The sequence below is a fragment of the Nomascus leucogenys genome, chromosome 4 (genome assembly GCF_006542625.1).
Source record: "Nomascus leucogenys isolate Asia chromosome 4, Asia_NLE_v1, whole genome shotgun sequence".
Lineage (NCBI taxonomy): Eukaryota > Metazoa > Chordata > Mammalia > Primates > Hylobatidae > Nomascus > Nomascus leucogenys.
The window spans coordinates 101,377,994-101,397,267 of NC_044384.1; the positions used below are offsets into that span (position 1 = coordinate 101,377,994).

Below are 19,274 nucleotides of genomic sequence, written 5' to 3' on the forward strand. Positions count from 1 at the left end.
CCTGTGCATCTCTACTGGGCCACCCCTCCACCCCTGCAGACTCCTACCCACAGCCCAGTCATCTCTCCTCCCAGCAAACACAGGAAAAGCAGCCTCCACTGCGTGACCTGCTAGCACAAAATGCTATTGTTGTGTGTGTCTTATAGAGGGTGATGGACAACTGAAGCCCGATGCCATGAGGGCTCTGATAGCTTCACAAGTGGGCAGATACACCAACAGCACCCATGCTGGCCAGTGGGTGGACCTAGGTTGAAGGCTGTTTCATTTGTTACTAAGCTTACAACCTTAGGTAAAGGATCTCCCCTCTCTGAACTCAGTTTGCTCATGTGTAAAGTCGGAATAACAGTGGCTCCTCCCTGGCAGTGTACACTGAGAACCACATCTGGAGCATTTAGCACAATCCATGGTTTTGGTCTTCCCCTGCTCCCATCTCCACAAGGGCAGACAGGTCCCATAAGGTTGTGTAAGGATGCGCATCACTGCTTACCTTGAAGGGAGGAGGTGGTCCAGCTTCCAGCTTTCCCTCTGTGGTTGGATCCCTGTGCCCTTCATTCCCAGTGGGGGCAAAGCAAGACTGTGGGGCTCTACTTCCTACACACCTCAAACCTGTCACTCCGCTGTCTCACACTGGCCTCCCTGATGTTCCTCAAAGTCAACAAGCTTGTTACCACCTCAGGGGCTTGGCGGTGGCTGTTCCCTCCTAGAATGCTCTGCTCCCAGATAGCCCTGTGGCCAACCCCTTCTTGTCAGCGAGCTCAAATGCCACCCCTTCAGTGAGGCCTTCTGCGTACATTCTTTTCCACATCACCCAGTTTTCTTTTCTTTTTTTGAGACTGAGTCTCGCTCTGTTGCCCAGGCTGGAGTGCAGTGGGGCGATCTCGGCTCACTGCAACCTCTGCCTCCCTGGTTCAAGCAATTATCTTATCTCAGCCTCCTGAGTAGCTGGGATTAAAGGCACGCGCCACCACACCCACTTAAGTTTTGTATTTTTAGTAGAGACAGGGTTTCACCATGTTGGTCAGGCTGGTCGTGAACTCCTGACCTCATGATCCGACTGCCTCGCCCTCCCAAAATGCTGGGATTACAGGCGTGAGTCACCTCGCCCGGCCGAGTTTTATTTTCTTCATAGCACTTAGTCCTGAAGTTATATTATGCACAATGTACCCTGCGTGTCACTATTCCCAAAGGCCCTACAGAACCTGTTCAGTCACGTGGAACCACCTTTTTTTTTTGAGGAGTCTCGATCTCTCGCCCAGGCTGGAGTGCAGGGGCGAGATCTAGGCTCATTGCAACCTCAGCCTCCCAGGTTCAAGTGATTCTCCTGCCTCAGCCTCCTGAGTAGCTAGGATTACAGGCGCCAGCCACCATGCCTGACTAATTTTTTGTATTTTTAGTACAGACGGGGTTTCACCCTGTTAGCCGGGATGGTTTCCATCTCCTGACCTCGTGATCCGCCCGCCTGGGCCTCCCAAAGTGTTGGGATTACAGGCGTGAGCCACCGCGCCTGGCCGGAACCACCTTTAATCCTCACCAGGCAACCTTGGACAGGAGAAACTCGGGCTCTGACACCGCTAGGAAGGTGCCCAAGACCACATAGCAAGGCCGAGGACTGGGGTTGTCTGCTGGGGCCATTCCAGCTTTGGCTGATAATGCGTTTATTGCGTTACTTTAGTACAGTCGGCCAGCCTCGCCCCACCTCCAGCAGCCCAGCCTGTTCACAGCTTTCTGCTCACTGCTCACTACCCAAGGAGGTGGGGTCTGTCCCCCAGGGTGGGCACTCCAGGCACCTCCTCGGCCCTGGTCGTTGCTCTGGAGCCCGGCTTCGCCGTCCCTTCCCTCCCGACTGAATCCTGCGCCCGACCTGTACCGCCCTTCCCGGGGCTGCTACATTCAAGGGTTATCCTGTTAATAAATAAGCCTGCGCAGCTGCCTTCAGCCAGGGCCTGTCGGTTGGTGTCTCCATCGGCCGGTGACCCCCAATGTGCCCGGCCCCAACCCGTTCGTCTTTTCAGGGTCTGTCTGGCTCCTCTCCCGCCTGTCGTCTCCTGCTTGGTTCCCGGCGTGGGGACAGTCCGGTCACCAGTGCGTTGCGCTGCGCGGCCCCCGCTCAGCGCGAGGCTCAGGGGCGTGGGTCCGCCGGTTACGGCCCTTCCTCCGCGACTCCAGGGGCAGTGACTGCAGCGCAGGCTGCGGGCGGCACATGCGCAGGGAGTTCGCGCTGCCACCGCCGCCCGGCTCCACCAGCTGCAGAAAGTCCCGGTACCAGAGTTTGGGGCCCCGCGGCGCGGCGGGCGCAGCCTCCTCGGCCTGCGCCAGCCGTTCGGCCTGCGTAGCACTCAACACGTGCAGCGACAGGCGACGCAGCGGTTGCGTAAAGCCGTGCTCGACGGCGGCGCACAAGTACACGCCCGAGTCCCGGCGCCGCAGCCTGCGCAGCAGTAGTCCCCGGGCGGTGCGCTCGGTGCGCTCCTCTGCCAGCACCTGCGGGCAGCGGGCAGCGTGAGGCGGGGGTGTCGGGCCGGGAACAGGGCTTCTGGGCCCTAGCACGCGACGGAAGAAGCAAAGAGTCATTGGGAGCCGAGGTGGAGCGGGAAAGGGGTGCCCGCGGGCGCGCACATTTTAAGGCTGACTGGGAGCTGGTGGTCTTCAAGGGAGAATCCGAAAGAGGCGGGGTTTACATGAACGTGGGGGGGGTGGGTCAGGGACCTCAATGGGCGGGTCGAGGGCGGGTCTTCTCCTGGATTCAGGGAAGGCGGGTCAGGAGCCCGGTTGGACACAGTGGGGCCTCAGCAGCTTGTGGAGTGCAGGTGAGGGACCAAATTGGACGGGGCGGGGAGTGGGTCTGGTTGGACGGGGCTTCGTTGGGTAGGGCGGGGCCTCTCCTAGATGCAGGGAGTGGGACAGGAGCCTGGCGGGGAGGGCGCAGTAAGGCTCACCTGGGTGCTGGCTGTCACCTCTGCGCGCTGGAAAGTCCACTCCACGCGCGCCTGCAGCGAGCGGGGCTCACACTCCAGAAAGGCGTTGCTGCCCTCCACGCCGAACACCTTGTGTTCCAGCAGCGCAGGACGAGACGAGTCTTGGGGCGAGAATAACGTCAGATTTAGGCAAGGCAGGGCAGGTGGGGCGTCTTCTGAGGCTGAGGGTAGGGGCAGCTGGGGCACTCACCTCCGGAGCACAACGTGCTGGGGTCGCCATTCCTTACGTCTTGCCGCCGGAACCGCCTGTGGGGAACATCGGTTTTTCTGTGAGCCCTTCTTCTTTCAGCCCCGGGCAGTGAAAGACCCTTCGCCTCCCTCCCGGCGGCCCAACCCCGACCCCGCCCACCTCTTGGCACTGGGCTGGAAGCGCGTGCACGCGACCCCGTCCCAGGCGCAGTAGGGGTCACGCGCCAGACAGCATTCGGTGCAGACGCGGCCGTGGGCAGCGCAGCGGTGCAACGCGATCTGGGCCACCGCGCTCCGCGAGGCTACGTACAGCTGGTGCTAGGGGGCACGAGGGGCTCTGGGCTGACCGAGGGCGACCCCACGCCTGCCTCCCATCGGTCAGGGATCCCTTCTCCCACTCGACAGATGGGAACACTGAGGTCTTACGCCTCAGGTCACACAGTCTAGCAAAGCCAGAGCCTGTACTCAAACCCGTGACTGCAAACTACCAAAAGGGGCCAGAGGCTTGGGACGCGCCAGGCACAAGCTCAGTCCATCCCACCCCGACCCCCATCCTGGTCACTCACCCTCTTGGAAGAAATTTGCATGCTGGTGACAGCGGCCGAGTCCTGAGAGGGAGGAGGGGCGATGGGGTCAGGGCTTAGTGGGGTGGGGGGTCCCGGGCGACTGGGGGCGAGGCCTCACCTCAAACACGTGCAACTCCTCCAGGAGCAGCCCCTCTGCGCTGGGCCTACTGCCCTTGGGGACCGAGATCACCTTCAGCACCGTGCCAGCGTCTGCAGGGATGAGAAGGGGTAATGACCATTGGTGCTCCCGGACAGCTGGGGCTAGTGTCTCCTCGCCTTTGAGGCGTCTACCCTCAGCATATTTGGGTTGTGAAGAGTGTGGACTGGAAGAGTGTGGGTTGGGCAGCATCCAGAAGGTGGAGACACAGCCCAGGAAAGGATGTGGAGATGGGACCGAACAGGGAGAGCTTCCACCAGCAGCCCACAGGGCCTGGGTGGGAGCCTGGGGGTCGCTGTGGAGGGACCCTGACCTGTGCCAATGAAGAGGACGTCATAGTGTCCGTCAGTGGCTGCAACCCGGTCCGCGGCAATTTGAGTGAAGGTGTAATTGGCTCCAACTTGTAGGAAAAGAGGGCGCCCCCCAATGGGCAGGACAGAGTTGTACATGAGGGGGTGGTTCCGCGCAAACTGGATGACATCGTCTGGGAAGTCCTTGGTGGAACTGAAGGTGCCAAAGGTCTTGCTGGGGCACTGGGGGTGGGGGAAAGGGAGGCACAGCAGGGATATAGATATGGGGGCTTGATAGGCAGCCCTCCATGCCAAGCCTCTGGAAACATGGAGGGGGATGGGGACAGAACCCTGCCCTGAGAATTAGAGAGGAGATCAGCCTTGCCCTACGAAGTCAGAGGCGGGAAACAAGCCTTGTCTTATGATGGAAACGTTTTCCCACCCATAACTAAAGGAAGAAACCACATTCACCAAGAAGACCCCAGGCCAAGTTCTCAAACCCTTGAGGCTTTGAAGTGGGTTGTAGCAGAAGTCCCTGAGCTACGAACCATGCCTGGCCGCGGGTAGGGGACGCGACCCTGGTATGACACCCACTGGTGCGTGGGCCCCTCCTTGTGTGCAAAGGGTCCCAGGAAGGCCCGGCGCACGTCGTTCATGCTATACACGCACACCGCAGAGCCCTGGAAGATGCTGCTGGAGGCGAAGACCAGGGCGGGGTGAGGGGCCGGGTGGAGCCCAGCGGCCCGCCCCGGGCGCTCCCTACCTCCTGCCCCTCACCTGGACGTGGAGAAGACGGCATAGAGCAGCGGGGTCCGGTGGTCCCGCGAGGACAACAGAAACACATCCTCTGCGGGGAAGGGGCCTAGCTGGGGTAGGGCGCACAGCCCCGCTGTGGCGGGGGCTCCCGGAGTCTGCGCCGCTGCCCCCCTCCCCAACCCCATACCCACTCCCGCACTCACGGAGCTGATCGAAGTGGGTGTCGCCCTCGACGCCGGGCACCGAGCACACCAGCCGCGCCTTCAGGAACGTCGTCCACTTGTTGACCAGGCTGCGCTGGCCGCCCACGTCGTTCTGCCGGGACGATCAAAGGGGATGAGGGCGAGACCAGAGCAGGCAAAGGTAGGGGCAGGGTCGTCGGGTGTGGCCCAGGGACTCCTCACCCGGCAGATCTGGCCAACGCGGGACACAGACAGGCGTCCCAGTGCCGGCGCCGCCTCTACCGCCGTCTCACGAAAGAAGAAGTAGATTTTGTCGTCGTCTGGGTTCTCGCTCTCCGGGATCCAAAATACCTTGACAAACTTGGGCTCTGACCGCGGCAGGAGGCATGGGTCAGCGGGTCCTGGCCTCGCCTCCTGATACGAGACCCACGCGCTGCTTCCCCTTCCCGTAGCGCGGGCACAGCACCCGGGATCACAGTGTCTGACCACCCAACCTCTAGGACCACGTCCAGTTGGCGCTCTGCGGGGACCGAATCCAAAGGCTCAGGGCCTGCGAGGCAAGAAGCAGCCGCGAGGGGGCAGCAGAGACCGTGGCTACCTGGGGGCGCAGGCGGGAAGCCCGGCTAGCCTCCGATCTCGCCCCACACAGTCGCCCAGCACCTTAGGCTGGGGTAGGAGGGAGATGTAATCTGGTTTCACCTTCACTCATGAATCTTCCTCTCTAGCATAACCAGATGCTCCCCACTCCTTCAAATCCTTCTGCTGGGTCCCATTGCTCTTTATTTTATTATTATTATTATTATTTATTATTATTTTTATTTTTTGAGACAGTCTCGCTCTGTCGCCCAGGCTGAAGTGCTCGATCTTGGCTCACTGCAACCTCAGCCTCCCGAGTAGCTGAGATTACAGTCAGAGCCTACCACCACACCTGGCTTTTTTTTTTTTTTTTTTCTTTTTTTTGAGACAAAATCTCCTCTATTGCCCAGGCTGGAATGCAGTGGCACAGTCTCCATTCACTGCAACTTCCGCCTCCTGGGTTCAAGCGATTCTCCTGCCTCAGCCTCCTGAGTAGCTGGGATTACAGGTGCACACCATCATGCCCGACTAATTTTTATATATTTAGCAGAGACGGGGTTTCACCATGTTGGCCAGGCTGGTCTCAAATTCCTGATCTCAGGTGATCCGCCCGCCTCAGCCTCCCAAAGTGCTGGGATTACAGGTGCACACCACTGCACCCGGCCAATTTTCGTATTTTTTAGTAGAGACAGGGTTTCACCATGTTGGCCAGGCTAGTCTCAAACTCCTGACCTCAAGCGATTTGCCTGCCTCAGCCTCCCAAAGTGCTGGGATTACAGGTGTGAGCCACTGTGCCCACCAGCCCATAGCCCTTATTTAATTTTTATTTTATTTAGAGACAGGGTCTGCTCTGTCCTGCAGTGGCAGCATCAAGGCTCACTGCAGCCTCCAACTCCTGGACTCAAGTGATCCTTCCATCTCAGCCTCCTGACTAGCCAAGACTACAGGTGTGTGCATGCCACGGCCCCCAGCTAATTTTATTTTATTTTTTGTCTTGCTTTGTAGCCCAGACTGGTATGAAACTCCTGTCTTCAAGCAATCTGTCTGCCTCAGCCTCCCAAAGTGCTGGAATTACAGGCGCAAGCCATTGTGCCCAGCCCCCATGGCTCTTAGAATAAGTGACTCTGGTCCCTGACAGTCCAGGCCCCCTTTTCATTGCTAGCTCTGCAAGTCTATTCCTTTGCTTGTTCCTGCATCCAGGCCTTTGCACTAGTTGCTCCCTCTGCCTGGAATGCTCATCCCTAAATTTTGCTGGCTGGCTCTCTTGTGCTTGGGAATTAGCTCATACTCCCCTCAGCACAGCGGCTTCCCTTACCCAACCCCCTCCAGCCACCCAGTCTCCTTTTCCCTTCCTCCCTTGTCTCTCTCTGGCCTCATGGCCATTGGACTTGATCTTATCATGTATGTGATCTGTGAACGCAAAGAGGTCACGGTCATACCTGTCTTGTCTGTCTCTGTGACGCCAGTGCCTGATTAAGGAGGGTATTTGGTAAGACCTGGCCACAACCACTGCTCACTTACTTTATGGGCCTTGCTTGGCACCTGCCCTGTGGGAGGGTGACGGACTCCTCCCACCAACCCCACCAGCCTCTCACCATTGAGCCAGCGGGAGTCGTGTGGCTCTGTTCGGAGACTCGGACGTTGCCCTAGGCTGCGAAAGATGGTAAAGTCTCGTCCCATGAGGTCTGCTGCCACCCCTGAATATAGCTCCTCCCCTGCAGACAGAGCAAGGGCCACTCAGCCAAACGGAGGGCTCTTGGGGCAGGAAGGCCTGGGGAGCTCTGGGAGCTCTCAGGGAGTCAGTGAGGGGGAATCCCTGGAGCTCTTGGGGGTCTTGGGACTTTGTGAGGTTCTGGAGTTTCTAAGGGGTTCTCTTGGGGCCTTAGCCCTTGGACTCACCCACCAGCACGGAGGCAGCCCGATGCCTGGGATCATAAGGACTCTTCCCCTTGCCGTCCTCTATCCTTCCTGGGTCCAGCCGGAGGACGGGCTCCTGGGAGGTGTGGCAAGTTGTGACTACCAGGCCCTTCTTACCCTCCTGACCACCCCCTCCCTGCCTAGATCCGGCCTTACCTCTGCCCGGTGGCCCACTTCCACAAAGGCACAGGTTGGGTGGAAGGCTCCTGTGCCACAGGCCAGCAAATGGGTGTGGTTGTAGGCATGCAGCAACTTCACGAAGTTCATGCACTCAGTCTAGTAGGGTTGGAGGTGTGAGGCTTCCCCCAGGGACGTAGCCTTAAGAGGTCCCAGCTCACCAGTGGCATCCTCACCCCTCTCTCTCTTCAGCATCGGCCCAGGCAAGTACTAACATGGGCTACAGGGACCTGGGGGCCCTTGCTGACCAACCCAGGCCTCACGAGGGTGGGCGTCTGGGGAAGCACAGGCCTGCAAAGCCTCTCATGACTCAGAGGCCCCCCAGAAGAATTACACGAGCCCCCACCCTGACTCACCACCCCCAGACCTCAGCCACCGCGACCTCCCTGCCCTCATCCCAGCCAGAACAGGCAGGCCTCTGTTTTAGCCCTGCCCTGTCTCTGGGGTGAGGGGCTGACCCTCCCCACTCCCGGCCCGGGCAGCCGGCACTCACACCAATGTCCTTCCCTGCCCAGTTGCACTCCTCTCGCCATTCCACAGGGGCCGGCCAGGCCAGCTATGGGGAGGTTGGGGGAGAGGGGACACAGGTCAGGAACTTGGGATATTCTCTACCTCAGGGAGCCCCTTCCTCTGGGTCTCTCCAGGCAGGCTGGAGTGGGGTCCCAGGGCTCCTTCCCTGGGGAGTGCTGGGGTTGGGAGTCCCTGGCACCTTCTTGGCCCGCTTGCTGATGTTGTCCAGGTTGAGGGAGGCCACATGGTTCTCGGCGCCCACAAACAGGCGTCCACGCTCCTCATCCACCAGCAAGGCCTCGTAGCAGCAGGTTCGCTCCAGGCTGAAAGTCTGGAGACCATGCCAGGCCTGGAGCTCTGCAGGGCAGGACACTGCTGAGGACTCGCCAGCCATGCTGGAAGCCTCCCCCAGGTCCTGCCTGGTGGTGACTCTATGGGCCAAGGTTGCCATTAGGACCTGGCCTGTACACATGTGAGTTTATGTGTGTGTGAGTTTACACACACAAACCCAAGCCCACCCAGGTGCACGTGTGGAGCTGCCAGGGTAGGTGGTACATCCCCCCAGGTTAAACTTGGGCATGCTCAGACAGGTGGTGTCTCCAGGCGGGTGCACTGGGAGGCCAGGCTTATGGACACCAGAGTCCTGGGGGAGATCGGCATGCAGGGATGGCCAGAACCCCAACTCCCAAAAGTCAGGCTGAGAGTTCCTTTCCTGCCACTCCACCACCAGCCTGAGCTCAGCAGAACTGCCTATTCACTGCCACTGCCCAGGGGCCACCCTCCTATACAGGAGGCATGAGAAGGGGGCTCTGACTTCCCTGTTGCTCTGCTGAAGGAGTATTGCCTTGTGGGGGGTACTGAACGGAACAGAGACAAGGTCTGTTGCTATGGGGACAGGAGGGGTCTTCCTGAGAAAGCACGAAGAGAATGTGGGCAGAGGCTGGGGGCTGAGGCCCGGATAGGGTTAACTGGAGGTGGCCTGAGAGTGCCCACTAATCCCACCAGAGTCTGGTGACAGGCACGCACATGGGGCAACAGCCAACACAGAGCCCCCTGGCCATGCCAGGACCCTTTCCTGCCCACCTCAAGCTGGGCCCTCCCGCCTGCCAGGTGCACCTACCTTGGAAGGAGAGCCGAAGGCGTGGGGGGCTGGGGGCGGCACCCCCCAGCCCCACTGCCCAGAGCAGGGCCAGGCCTGGGATCACGGCGGCGGCCCCGGCCCGCCCCATCTCAGCAGCTCAGGGCGCTCAGGGTTCAGCGGGTGTGAGTGTGGAGGAGTCTTGAGCTGCCCTGGACTCTGCCCCAGGATCTGGAAGAGGAGTCGGCAGCGAGGGCGAGGGCGGGAGGCTAGGGGGGGAGTCCCCAGGGATCAGATTACAGCCCCTAGGGGAAAGAGGCTGGGGGGTCGCATTCCACTTCCGAAGCCTCCCCTCCGAGGATGCCCCGCCTGGCCACAATCACAGACACACCCACGCCACTGGGCACACCCTCAGGGTCACCCTGCATTGGCAGGCCTGCCTTCACCACGTCACCCTTCCCAGTAACCTCCTCTCTTGTATACACACTCACAGATATTAATTCACAATGTGCACCCACTTCATGCCAGCCTAGACCCGGGAGGAGGGATACTGGGAGACACAGACAAGATCCCATGTGAGAGGGGACAGAGCGCCAACAAGGAATCAGATGGATGCAGAGGGTGCCAAGTGCAATGAGCAAAACAAGCCAGTCAAGAGTGAGAGTGACAGGAGGGGGTCAGGCCTCTGGAGGTGGCAGTGTCCCCACAGTCCCGCAGAAAAACACAGAGACACTTTTGAGGCTGGAGCCAAGGGTGTGGGTGCCTGTGAATGTGTTTCCGAGTGTCCCCTTGTGATGTGCGCATGTGTCTAGTGTGTATGTGCATGTGTGTGCACGTCTGTGCAAATATAGTGTCATTGCACATGTGTGGATATGGGTTGGCGTGCACACATGTGGCACTGTGCAATCTACGCAGTGTATATGTGTGATATGTGCATATTTTGCACACAGATGTGTTGCACATTTGTGCATGTGCAAACGTGTGCACCCATAAGAGTGGACTTGTCTCTGGGCATGTACGTGAGCAAATCCAACTGCAGCATCAATCGCTCCATTCCTCAGAGGGAGAAGTGCTACCCAGGAGAGCCAAGACCTGGGCAGAAGCCTCAGCCTCTGACTTGGGGACTGCTCCCAACCCAGCTGAAGCAGCCTCTGCATTTGAGCTTGAGGGCCCTCTCTCCACACCCCTGAGGAATCAAAGAGGGGCAAGGTGAGGCAGCCCTTCACTCGCACCCCAGCCTCCTGGCCTCGCTGAGCTGGCCTTCCCTCTCAACGCCTCCACAGCCTTTCTGAGCCTCTCCCTTCACTTCTCTCACCCCTTGAGGTCTCCCCATCTTTGAACCCCTTCACTCTAGAAGCCAGACACCTCCCCTTGGCCCTCAGCTGGGGCAAAGACCTGGCTGCTATGCCCACCCTCCTTCCCAGGGGTCAGCTGGGCAGGTGCTGGACACAGGAGCCCAGAGAGTGGGGCAAGGTTCCAGGTGGGATTAAGCAAGTGGAGCGGCTGCTGGGGCAGGTTCCAGGCCCCTCCACCCACACTCCTGCCCAGCTCCTGGCCCCATCCCAGGCCAGGACCCCACCTCCCTCCTTCCCTCCGCTGACACTTGCCGCTGCCTCTTCTCAGGTTCTAGAGGTCTTCCAGGCAAACACTGGCTGCCTTCTAACACTCCACCGAGGACTCCCGCAGCAGCACCTCTCCACTCTGGCCCCTTCCCACCCTGGGGCCGCTGGGGACCCTCTGACGGCTCCTTTAAGGAGCAGCCCCCGCCCCCACCAGACCAGCCACCGCCCCACGCGCAGTGCGCTGCGCCGTAAAGTTTAGAGGGCGGATCGGGTGACCGGGCAGGCAGCCTGGACCGGCTGGAGACGGCGGCCAGGCAGCAGTGGAATGGGCACAAGGGAGGGGCTGGTAGGGATGACCCCTCCCCTATTGGGCCTTAAGGCAGAAGTGTGCCCCAGGTGGCGGTCCCAGAAGCCAGGTGGCCAGCCAAGGCAAGGGAGGAAGAAACCCCAGCTCCAGGGGCTCAGCAGGCAAAGGGAATCACTGGGTGGGGGCACAACCCAGGGACTCCGATATCTCACCTGTCCCTCCACAGGTGGGGAGCTGTGGGGAGAGATAATGGGGAGCTCAGCTGCCGCCTGTTCCCAGGGACCAGCTGGGGTGGGCGGGCAGCCGGAGGTCAGGGGAGGGGCTCTCAACTGGAGGTCGGATGGGCCCTCAGGACCCAGCCCCTGTCCTTCCTCACCACTTGGGCCACTTAGTACTTCAGTGGCCTGGCCAATAGTGGCTTCTTCCATGACAGCCAGATCGGGGAGGGAGAGGAGGGCAGGAGAGGGGCAGACGCAGGAGGAGCAGCAAATCTCACTTCTGCACCACAGGGTAGGGCCCATCTGGAGTCTCCCATCCTGGACAGGTGGCTTTGCATCTCTGCTGAGAGGCTGGGGGGCAGACCACGTGACCTCCCTTCCTCTGGCTTCTCTTTCTAGGTTGGAAGTGGGAGGAACAAGCCCCACCAAATCCAGAGCCGAAAACTGAGGGAGTTTTACAGACAGGACGGAGCTCCTGCACCTCAGAGCCTCAGTTGGGAATGACCTGGGGTCTTGTCCCGAAGCTGAGTCTGGTGAACATGCCCCATTTGTAGCATGAGAGGTACTTCTCTGGAGGGACTGTATGTTGACAGTGGCAGAGTGGAGCCCTCAGGTCCACCTGAGTGAATATACCAGGGCTTGAGAATGGGCTTTGAGCCTTCCATCCCCACAAAAGGCATTTTTCTACCACCTCTCAAGGTTGATGGGGCAGTGTGGGCATTCCAAGTGTTGCAGTTCTGTTGCCCAGCCCTGGATGCCTCCAGCCAAGCAAGGACAGAGGTGGGGGGCACATCTCCAAGTCCCCTGGAAGTGGAAGTAGGGCTATGCCCCTCCTTCCTGAGCCTGAGGACCCGGTGTACCTGGCCTGGCCTCGCCAGCTGGCAGGTGAATAACAGGGGCCAGCGGGAGCCGCAGGGCCCTTCAGGAGGGCAAGTGGAAGGACAGATCCCTGCCTGGGCTCGTGGGCTTCCTGGATGCGGCCTTTTCCTACTCCAGGAGTAGCTGCCTCTAGCCTTGGACCTGGGCAGGCTCTTCTGGCTCCATGCAAGCAAACAACATTCTTTGGCTGTTTACAGCTTTCCACCCAAGCAGCCAGGATCAGCAAGTGCCTCAGAGGCTCCCATCTACTCCCACTGTGCCCCCATAGGCCCTCACTGCCTTATGTTTTCCAGACCCAAGGGCCCGGTCTCTGTTTCATCACCCCGCACCTTCCTCCACCTGCGTTCACTCTGGAACATGGGATCAGAACCCCCCCTCATTATCTTTCCAATAGCCTGGGATTCAACCCCCAGCCAAAAGGACTGGGCTGTCTCTGTCCCCATAGAGTGCTGTGCCCTGTCCTCTGCCCTCTAGATGTGTACCCTCCCTTGAGTCGGAATGGAGGTCCCCATGGATGGGAGGTCAAGTTGTCCCTGATTCCACATGGTCCCCTTTCTGTTCCTCAGCCCCAGGTCCAGTGTGCCAGGCCATGGTAGGGGCCCCCATGGAGGTCAGCACTCCAGGAGCAGGGTCACTGCCTGTGGGTCACAGTCGGGGCTGGAACTCCTCGAGGATTCTGGAATCAGGCAGCCTGAGCCTGAGTCTCAACAGAATGGGGCAAACCAGGCAAGGCAAGCTGGGGTCCCTTTTCCTGCCTGCACTCCTGCCCTGGACCTCTCTCTTTTGAGGGAGCTTCCATGGGCAGAGGCCTGCCTGGGTCCTTGCTCTGGGGCTGCCTGTCAGTGGCATGGCCTACCATGGCCTTGGCTTTTCCTTCTGGAAAAACCTGGATTGTTGTGCCAAATCTCAGCACCTGCCTCCCCACCCCTGGCCACCAGCTGGGCCTGCCCCTTTGCCCCTGCCTGGACTCCGGGTGGTGTGGTTGGGGTAGGACACCCATCTGAGGAAGGTTGTGGCAACCCTCCCAGTGCAGCCTGGGCTGGATGGGATCTTGGGCGCCCCACTCACACCTGCTTTAGTCATCAGGGCTTGTGGCTCCAACGTCACAACTCTTCCTTGTTCCACGTAGGTACCAGGTCATGCTGCCCAGAGGACTTAGGCATGGTGGGGGCAGGCGTGGGCGGCCATAGGATCATCACGTGAGGCCTAACTTCCCAGACACTTTAAGGCCCCGCCCCAGGGGCATCTCCTGGGGAAGCGTCTGCAGGCATGTCCTCACCCCAGCCTGGTCTCCACATTCCCAGGGGACCCTGGCCCACCTTTTTTGAAAGATTAGCTCCTCCCCTCCTTGCCTGTTCCCCTTCCCTTCTGAGAGCCTTGTCAGAACTGAGATGGAGGTGCTGAGGGAGGGGCTACCAAGAACCCTGGGCCTTTGGCTGTGGCCCTACCCCCGCCCGTCCCACCCCTGCCCTCCCCTCCTGCACATTCCTCCCAGGCTGAGGTCAGCCCCTCTGGGATGTGGGAGCGCCCCCCCGCCCGACCAGCCACATCACAGCTCTTCCCTCACTCCTGTTTTCCTCATTGCCCAGCAGGGAGGGGTGGGAGGAGAGGGGGCTGGGGGCGGGGCCTCCCTCTCCCTCCCTCCTCCGGAGCCCAGCAGGGTGGAGGGGGCTATGCCAGGAATGCTGGAAAGTGGACTCTGAGGGCACACTGCACTCATGAACAGACATTCACATAAATACTACATTCTCCTAATGGCAAGGGGAGAGCCTCCCAGGAGTGCTGGGTATGGGGCTCTGAATGCTCTGGGGAGGGCTGGGGAATCTGGAGCCAGCCCCAGGGATCAACCCCCTTGTTAGTCCAGCAGGAGGTGGGGTTGAATCCCAACCCTGCTGCTCAGCCTACCCCATGGCCCTAGCTGGAGTCTGCACCTCTCATTTTCCCTACAGCTGCAGATAGTGGCCAGGCAGGTCTGGCACACAGTGGCGGTACCACAGGTATGCACTCTTGCTGCCACCTTAGCTCTGGGCATCTTGGGCACCCAGGCCTATGAGGGCCTCAGAGAAACCCTCCACTGCTGCCTCTTCCATCCCAGCTGAACAAGGCCCCTTCTCGGGCTCAGCTCCTCTCTTGTCCCCTTTTGTTGTGCCCCTCACCCCAGTACTTTTTTTTTTTCTTTTTTTTGAGACAGGATCTTGCTTTGTCACCCAGGGTGGCGTGCAGTGGTGGGATCATGGCTCACGGCAGCCTCAACGTCCTGAGCTCAAGTGATCCTCCCAGCTCAACCTCCTGAGTAGCTAGGACTACAGGCATGCGCCACTATGCCTAGCTAAATTTTTTGTATTTTTTTTTTTTTGGTAGAGATGAGGTTTTGTCATGTTGCCCAGGCTGGTCTTGAACTCCTGGGCTCAAGCAATTCTCCTGTCTTGGCCTCCCAAACTGCTGGGATTAGAGGCATAAGTCACCGCTCCCGGCCACCTCAGTACAATTACTTCCTCAATCCTCTGACCCCTGTGCCCAGAGTTCTACTCAAACCTCCCTCCCTCCCCTGGGTGGGGACTCCTCAGTCTTCTCACTTCCCAAGTCCCCAGCCCACCCCTGGCACTGCCAAGCCTGCCCTCCTGAGAGCCCCTACCTTTTATCTTACTTAGGACAAGCACTGACCACTTTACCCTCCCCCAGGCTGTATCCCTGGGGTCATTCTCTCACTTCTCTTCCCATGCCTCCCCTCTGCAGGACCCTGTCCCTGACCCCTGACTTGGAGAGCTTGCTGAAGTTTGGTGGGATTGCAGGCTTTTAGCTTGGCATTCACAGGGCCACTCTCTTTTTCTTTTTCTTTCTTTTTTTTTTTTTTTGAGACAGGATCTTGCTTTGTCACCCAGGCTGGAGTGCAGTGGCAAGATCGTGGCCCACAGCAGCCTTGACCTCCAGAACTCAAGTGATCCTCCCACCTCAGCCTCCCGAGGAGCTGGGACTCCAGGCACACACCACAACACACAGTTAATTTTTGTATATTTTGTAAAAATGGAGGTCTCACTATGTTGCCCAGGCTGATCTTGAACTCCTGGGTTCAAGTTATCCTCCTGCCTCAGCCCCCCAAAGTGTTGGAATTATAGGCCTGAGCTACCACACCGAGGCCACAGGACTACTCTGAAGCTTGGTGTAGCTTCCAGTGCTCCACCTGCCCCGTTTCTGGGATGCATTAGTTCTTTTGTTGCCAAGACTTTGCTTGCGCTGTGCCCTCCAATCTTTAGACCCTTCCCCTTGTCACCTGCTGGACTTCTCCTCACCGTTCATGATCCACTTTGGCTGTCACCCGTCGTCTGTGTAATTCCAGACCCCTGTGGTGCCAGGTTCAAGCCTCTGGGCAGGGCTCTGCGTTCCCCACTGTGGGGGAAGCAGCAAGGGCTATAATCACTGGAGACCCCAGGACCCAGCAGAGGACAGGCATAGGGAGGCAGGAGATGGTGTGCCCGCAGGAAGCCCTTCCACCTTCCTAGGCATGCTGAGTCTCCATGGAGTTGGAGGACGGATGGAGAAAGGACACCCCTTAACCCTGTCCCAGTCCCCCAGGCCTTGAAGAACCTGACCTCAGTAAGGTCAGAAAGCAGAAGGCAATGGGATGAGATGTCAAACTCTGATTTTTCTCCCAGCCAAGATCACCAGGGGCTGTGGGGCTGCATCTCTGGCAATGGGAGAAAAGGACCCATGGCCTTGACTTCTGCTCCTCTTGGATATTAGTGCCCATCACCGTGTGACTGAGGGCTGAGTGGCTTGCAGGCATGGACACATTTGCTGCCACACAGCTGCATACATACCCCAGCTGACTGGAGGCCATCCCCCTGGGTGATGAGAGGTGCTGCCTTCCCTCTGGTAGTCCATGGTAGAGATGAGGACCGCTAGGATCTTTTGTTTTTAAGAGACGCGGTCTTGCTATGTTGCCCAGGCTGGTCTCAAACTTTTGGCCTCAAGTGATCCTCCTGCCTTGGCCTCCCAAAGTGCTGGGATTATAGGCATGAGCCACTACATCCAGCCAGGGTCTCCTTTTATTTATTTTTTTGAGACGGAGTCTCGCTCAGCCGCCCAGGCTGGAGTGCAGCGGCACAATCTTGGCTCACTGCAACTACCATCTCCTGGGTTCAAGCGATTCTCCGGTCTCAGCCTCCTGAGTAGTTGGGATTACAGGCACCCATCATCATGCCCAGCTAATTTTTGTATTTTAGTAGAGACAGGGTTTCATCATGTTGGCCAGGCTGGTCTTGAACTCCTGACCTCAGGTGATCCTCCCGCCTTGGCCTCCCAAAGTGCTAGGATTACAGGCGTGAGCCACCACACCCAGCCCCAGGGTCTCTTTTTAGGGCAGCAGACACAGAGATTGGGGTCAGTTTTGGGGAGTGGGGCCAGACCCAGAACTCAGCCAAACAATGCTGTAGTCTTGTCCTTGCCTCCTCCCTGACTCCCAGGGTCGCTAGGACTTGGCTGGCCATGCCACTGACCAGGCAGCTGGAGTCAGGGCTTGTATTCTCCACCCAACTGGTTTGGCACTCAGTTTGGGTGGGGTGGGGTGAAATGATTCTGGGGAACTGAGAGGACTAAGTTTTCCTGACATCAGAAGCCATGGGGCTCCCCGGGACATGGGACTTCTTCCACGCCTTGACAGCCCCTGCAGCCTCGGTGATCCATGCTGTAACCCTGGAGAGGGCCCATTCCCCCTTCTGCACCTGGCATCTAGGTCTGCACCTACCTGCTGGGACAGGGGGTGGTACAGGGGGGGTGTCTAGGCCTGGGGAACTACCGAGGCAGCCTGCCTGGCTCCTCCTCACTGAGTTTCCCTCTACTCTCCTCTCTCAGGCCTCTCTGACTCTGAAAGCTTGCCTCCCTCTTGCCAGCTGCTCCCCCACCCCCCAAATGGGTTAAAAATACCAAAGTTCCCACCACATCAGTAGCCGGAGCAATTATTTCAAGTGGGCCAGGCCCTCTGGGAGGCAGATCAGCTTCATGGCGGTCTCCACAGGCTGGAGACAACCCTTGAGCCTGGGTCCCTGCCCAGCTCTGCATGTCCTGCTAAGGGTCCTGGGCCTCACAGCTGCAGCTCCCCATGGGTGGAGACAGAAAGATGGGGCTTCTTAGGCTGGGAGGGCTCTCGGGATGCAGCGCCAGGGAGCATTCAATTTCTGGTGCTCCAAACCCAACTGCTCCTGAGGGTTGATGAATGGTTGAGGCCCAGCCTGGGACAGCTCCAGGCAGCAGGGGATGCCCAGGAGCCAACCTCATGGAGTCCCTTCAGTTGGGGTGCAGGACACCTGGGCATCCCCTTCCTGCCTGCAGCCCCCCATGGCTAGGAATTTCCCAACCACCAAACACAAGGCTGAATTGACAGGCCGCCTCCACCAGTGCTGGGACAATGGAGCCTTATGCCCTGGAAATCTGAGCCTGGGTGGGAGGCCGGGGCAGGTGGAGGCCTAGCTGTCTGCACTCAGGGAAGCCCTGCCCCCAGGATCCCACCCAGACTCACTGCCAAGACAGCACCAGGGCAATCCTGTCAGGGCCCCGCATAGCCCATCCAGGGAGGGAGGCACTGGGTGAGTTAGGCAGACAATGCCAGCCCCTCAATGGTCCCTCTGTGCAGGATTCCCCCTCAGGACAGAAGGAAGGAACCATCTCCCGCCCGCTTCCTGCTGGGCGGGCATCGGGGCTCTGGCGCTCCTGCTCGCACATCTGCGGCTCAGCGGGGTCCAGGCCTGGGCCTCTGAAAGAAGGCGGGGACCTGGGTTGGGCGCAGGATCCTGTTCTCCGTGTCGTCGGACCTCTCAGGCAGGGGCAGCAGGAAAGCCCGAGGAACTGGGGCGGGGACCGGGCCTGGGGGGCGCCGATGTCCTTCCGACCGGGCGGCAGCAGCCTCTCATCTCCTGCCAGTGCCGGCGGCCGAAGCTACGGGGCACTGGCAGGTGTGCGGGGGCGGGGTCCCGGGTCTCTGGCTCAACCCTCCCTCCCCGCCTCCGCGGCGCCGACCCTGGCCCGCCCTCTGTCCAGGCCGCTCTGTCCTGGGGCGGCCGCGGAGCCGTCGCCGCCTCACAAAGCTGCCTTTGTGTCCAGCGGCCTCCGCGGGACCCGCTGACGTCAGTCTCTGTGACCAGCCAAGCAGGGCAGAGCACGGGCGGCTGCGCCCCCTGGCGGCCGGAGGCGGAGGCGCCAACCCCGGAGCCCCACCCAGTCGAGGCCGGCCTTTCCGCGAGCCCGCCCCCACACGTTCAGGCCGCGGCTGCCCCTGGGAGAAGGTCCAGGCGCCTCGATGGCACTCAGGGCCCGCCCCACAAGCATCACCAGCCTTGCCATCTGCAGTTCCCTTACCCAGCAACGCGCGGGCCCTTCCCACAGTCTCATGGAGCCTTCCATCTTCAGAGTCAATGATCTGCAGCCCTCCAGGCCCAGCCCGTGGCAACCATCACATGGTAATATGACGGCCACCTGTCACTACCCCTCAGGTTTGGCGGGGGCCCTCTGGGTCAGGGACCTTTCTGAATATCTTAAGCCCCTACTGGCCTTTTAGTCAAGCCAGAACTGCATGCGGCCCACCTGGCTGTGTGGCCTTGGCAACGCACACTCTCCGGGCTTTGGTACCTAAGTCGAAGTCACTTTCTCCTTCCGCGCTAGAGACGCGCCGGCCACACCCCTCCTGCTCCAGGTGTGGAAGAGCACCTTATAACAGCTCCCTTAGAAGCCTGCCCAGCTGCCCGAGACCCAAGGCTGCAGAGTGCTGGAAGGGCGGGGACACACGGGCCCCACATGTACGCTGCCTAGTCCAGGTGGGAGAAATGAAGCCCAGAGCGTCGGGCTCTAGGACGGCCCGGAAAGCTGAGTCAGGGCCCTGACCCAGGTTGAGGACAGAGATTAGGACCACCATCACCTTGGCACACCTTAGCCCGGGCCTCTGC

General features: G+C 59.7%; 1 protein-coding gene across 7 annotated transcripts; it reads right to left on the minus strand.

Moving 5' to 3' along the window:
- Positions 1–1,610: 1,610 nt before the first annotated feature.
- Positions 1,611–18,373, minus strand: SEMA3B (semaphorin 3B). Of its 7 annotated transcripts, XM_030811713.1 has the most exons (19): positions 18,107–18,373; positions 15,630–17,537; positions 9,416–12,079; positions 8,495–8,757; positions 8,279–8,341; positions 7,765–7,884; positions 7,591–7,684; positions 7,287–7,406; positions 5,338–5,483; positions 5,137–5,248; positions 4,955–5,024; positions 4,726–4,867; positions 4,201–4,420; positions 3,849–3,940; positions 3,731–3,772; positions 3,325–3,482; positions 3,166–3,221; positions 2,937–3,076; positions 1,611–2,481 (listed from the first exon to the last, which is right to left on the minus strand). In XM_030811713.1, the coding sequence occupies exons 3-19, from the start codon at positions 9,522–9,524 to the stop codon at positions 2,077–2,079; spliced, it is 2,352 nt and encodes a 783-aa protein (XP_030667573.1). In that variant the 5' UTR covers positions 9,525–12,079; positions 15,630–17,537; positions 18,107–18,373; the 3' UTR covers positions 1,611–2,076. The 7 variants fall into 7 exon arrangements, with proteins under 7 accessions (XP_030667573.1, XP_030667576.1, XP_030667574.1 ...); XM_030811716.1 differs by lacking the exons at positions 15,630–17,537; positions 18,107–18,373 and having other exon boundaries at positions 8,495–8,652; positions 9,416–9,604; positions 10,981–11,192; XM_030811714.1 differs by lacking the exons at positions 15,630–17,537; positions 18,107–18,373 and having other exon boundaries at positions 4,726–4,870; positions 8,495–8,652; positions 9,416–9,604; positions 10,981–11,192.
- Positions 18,374–19,274: the final 901 nt, after the last annotated feature.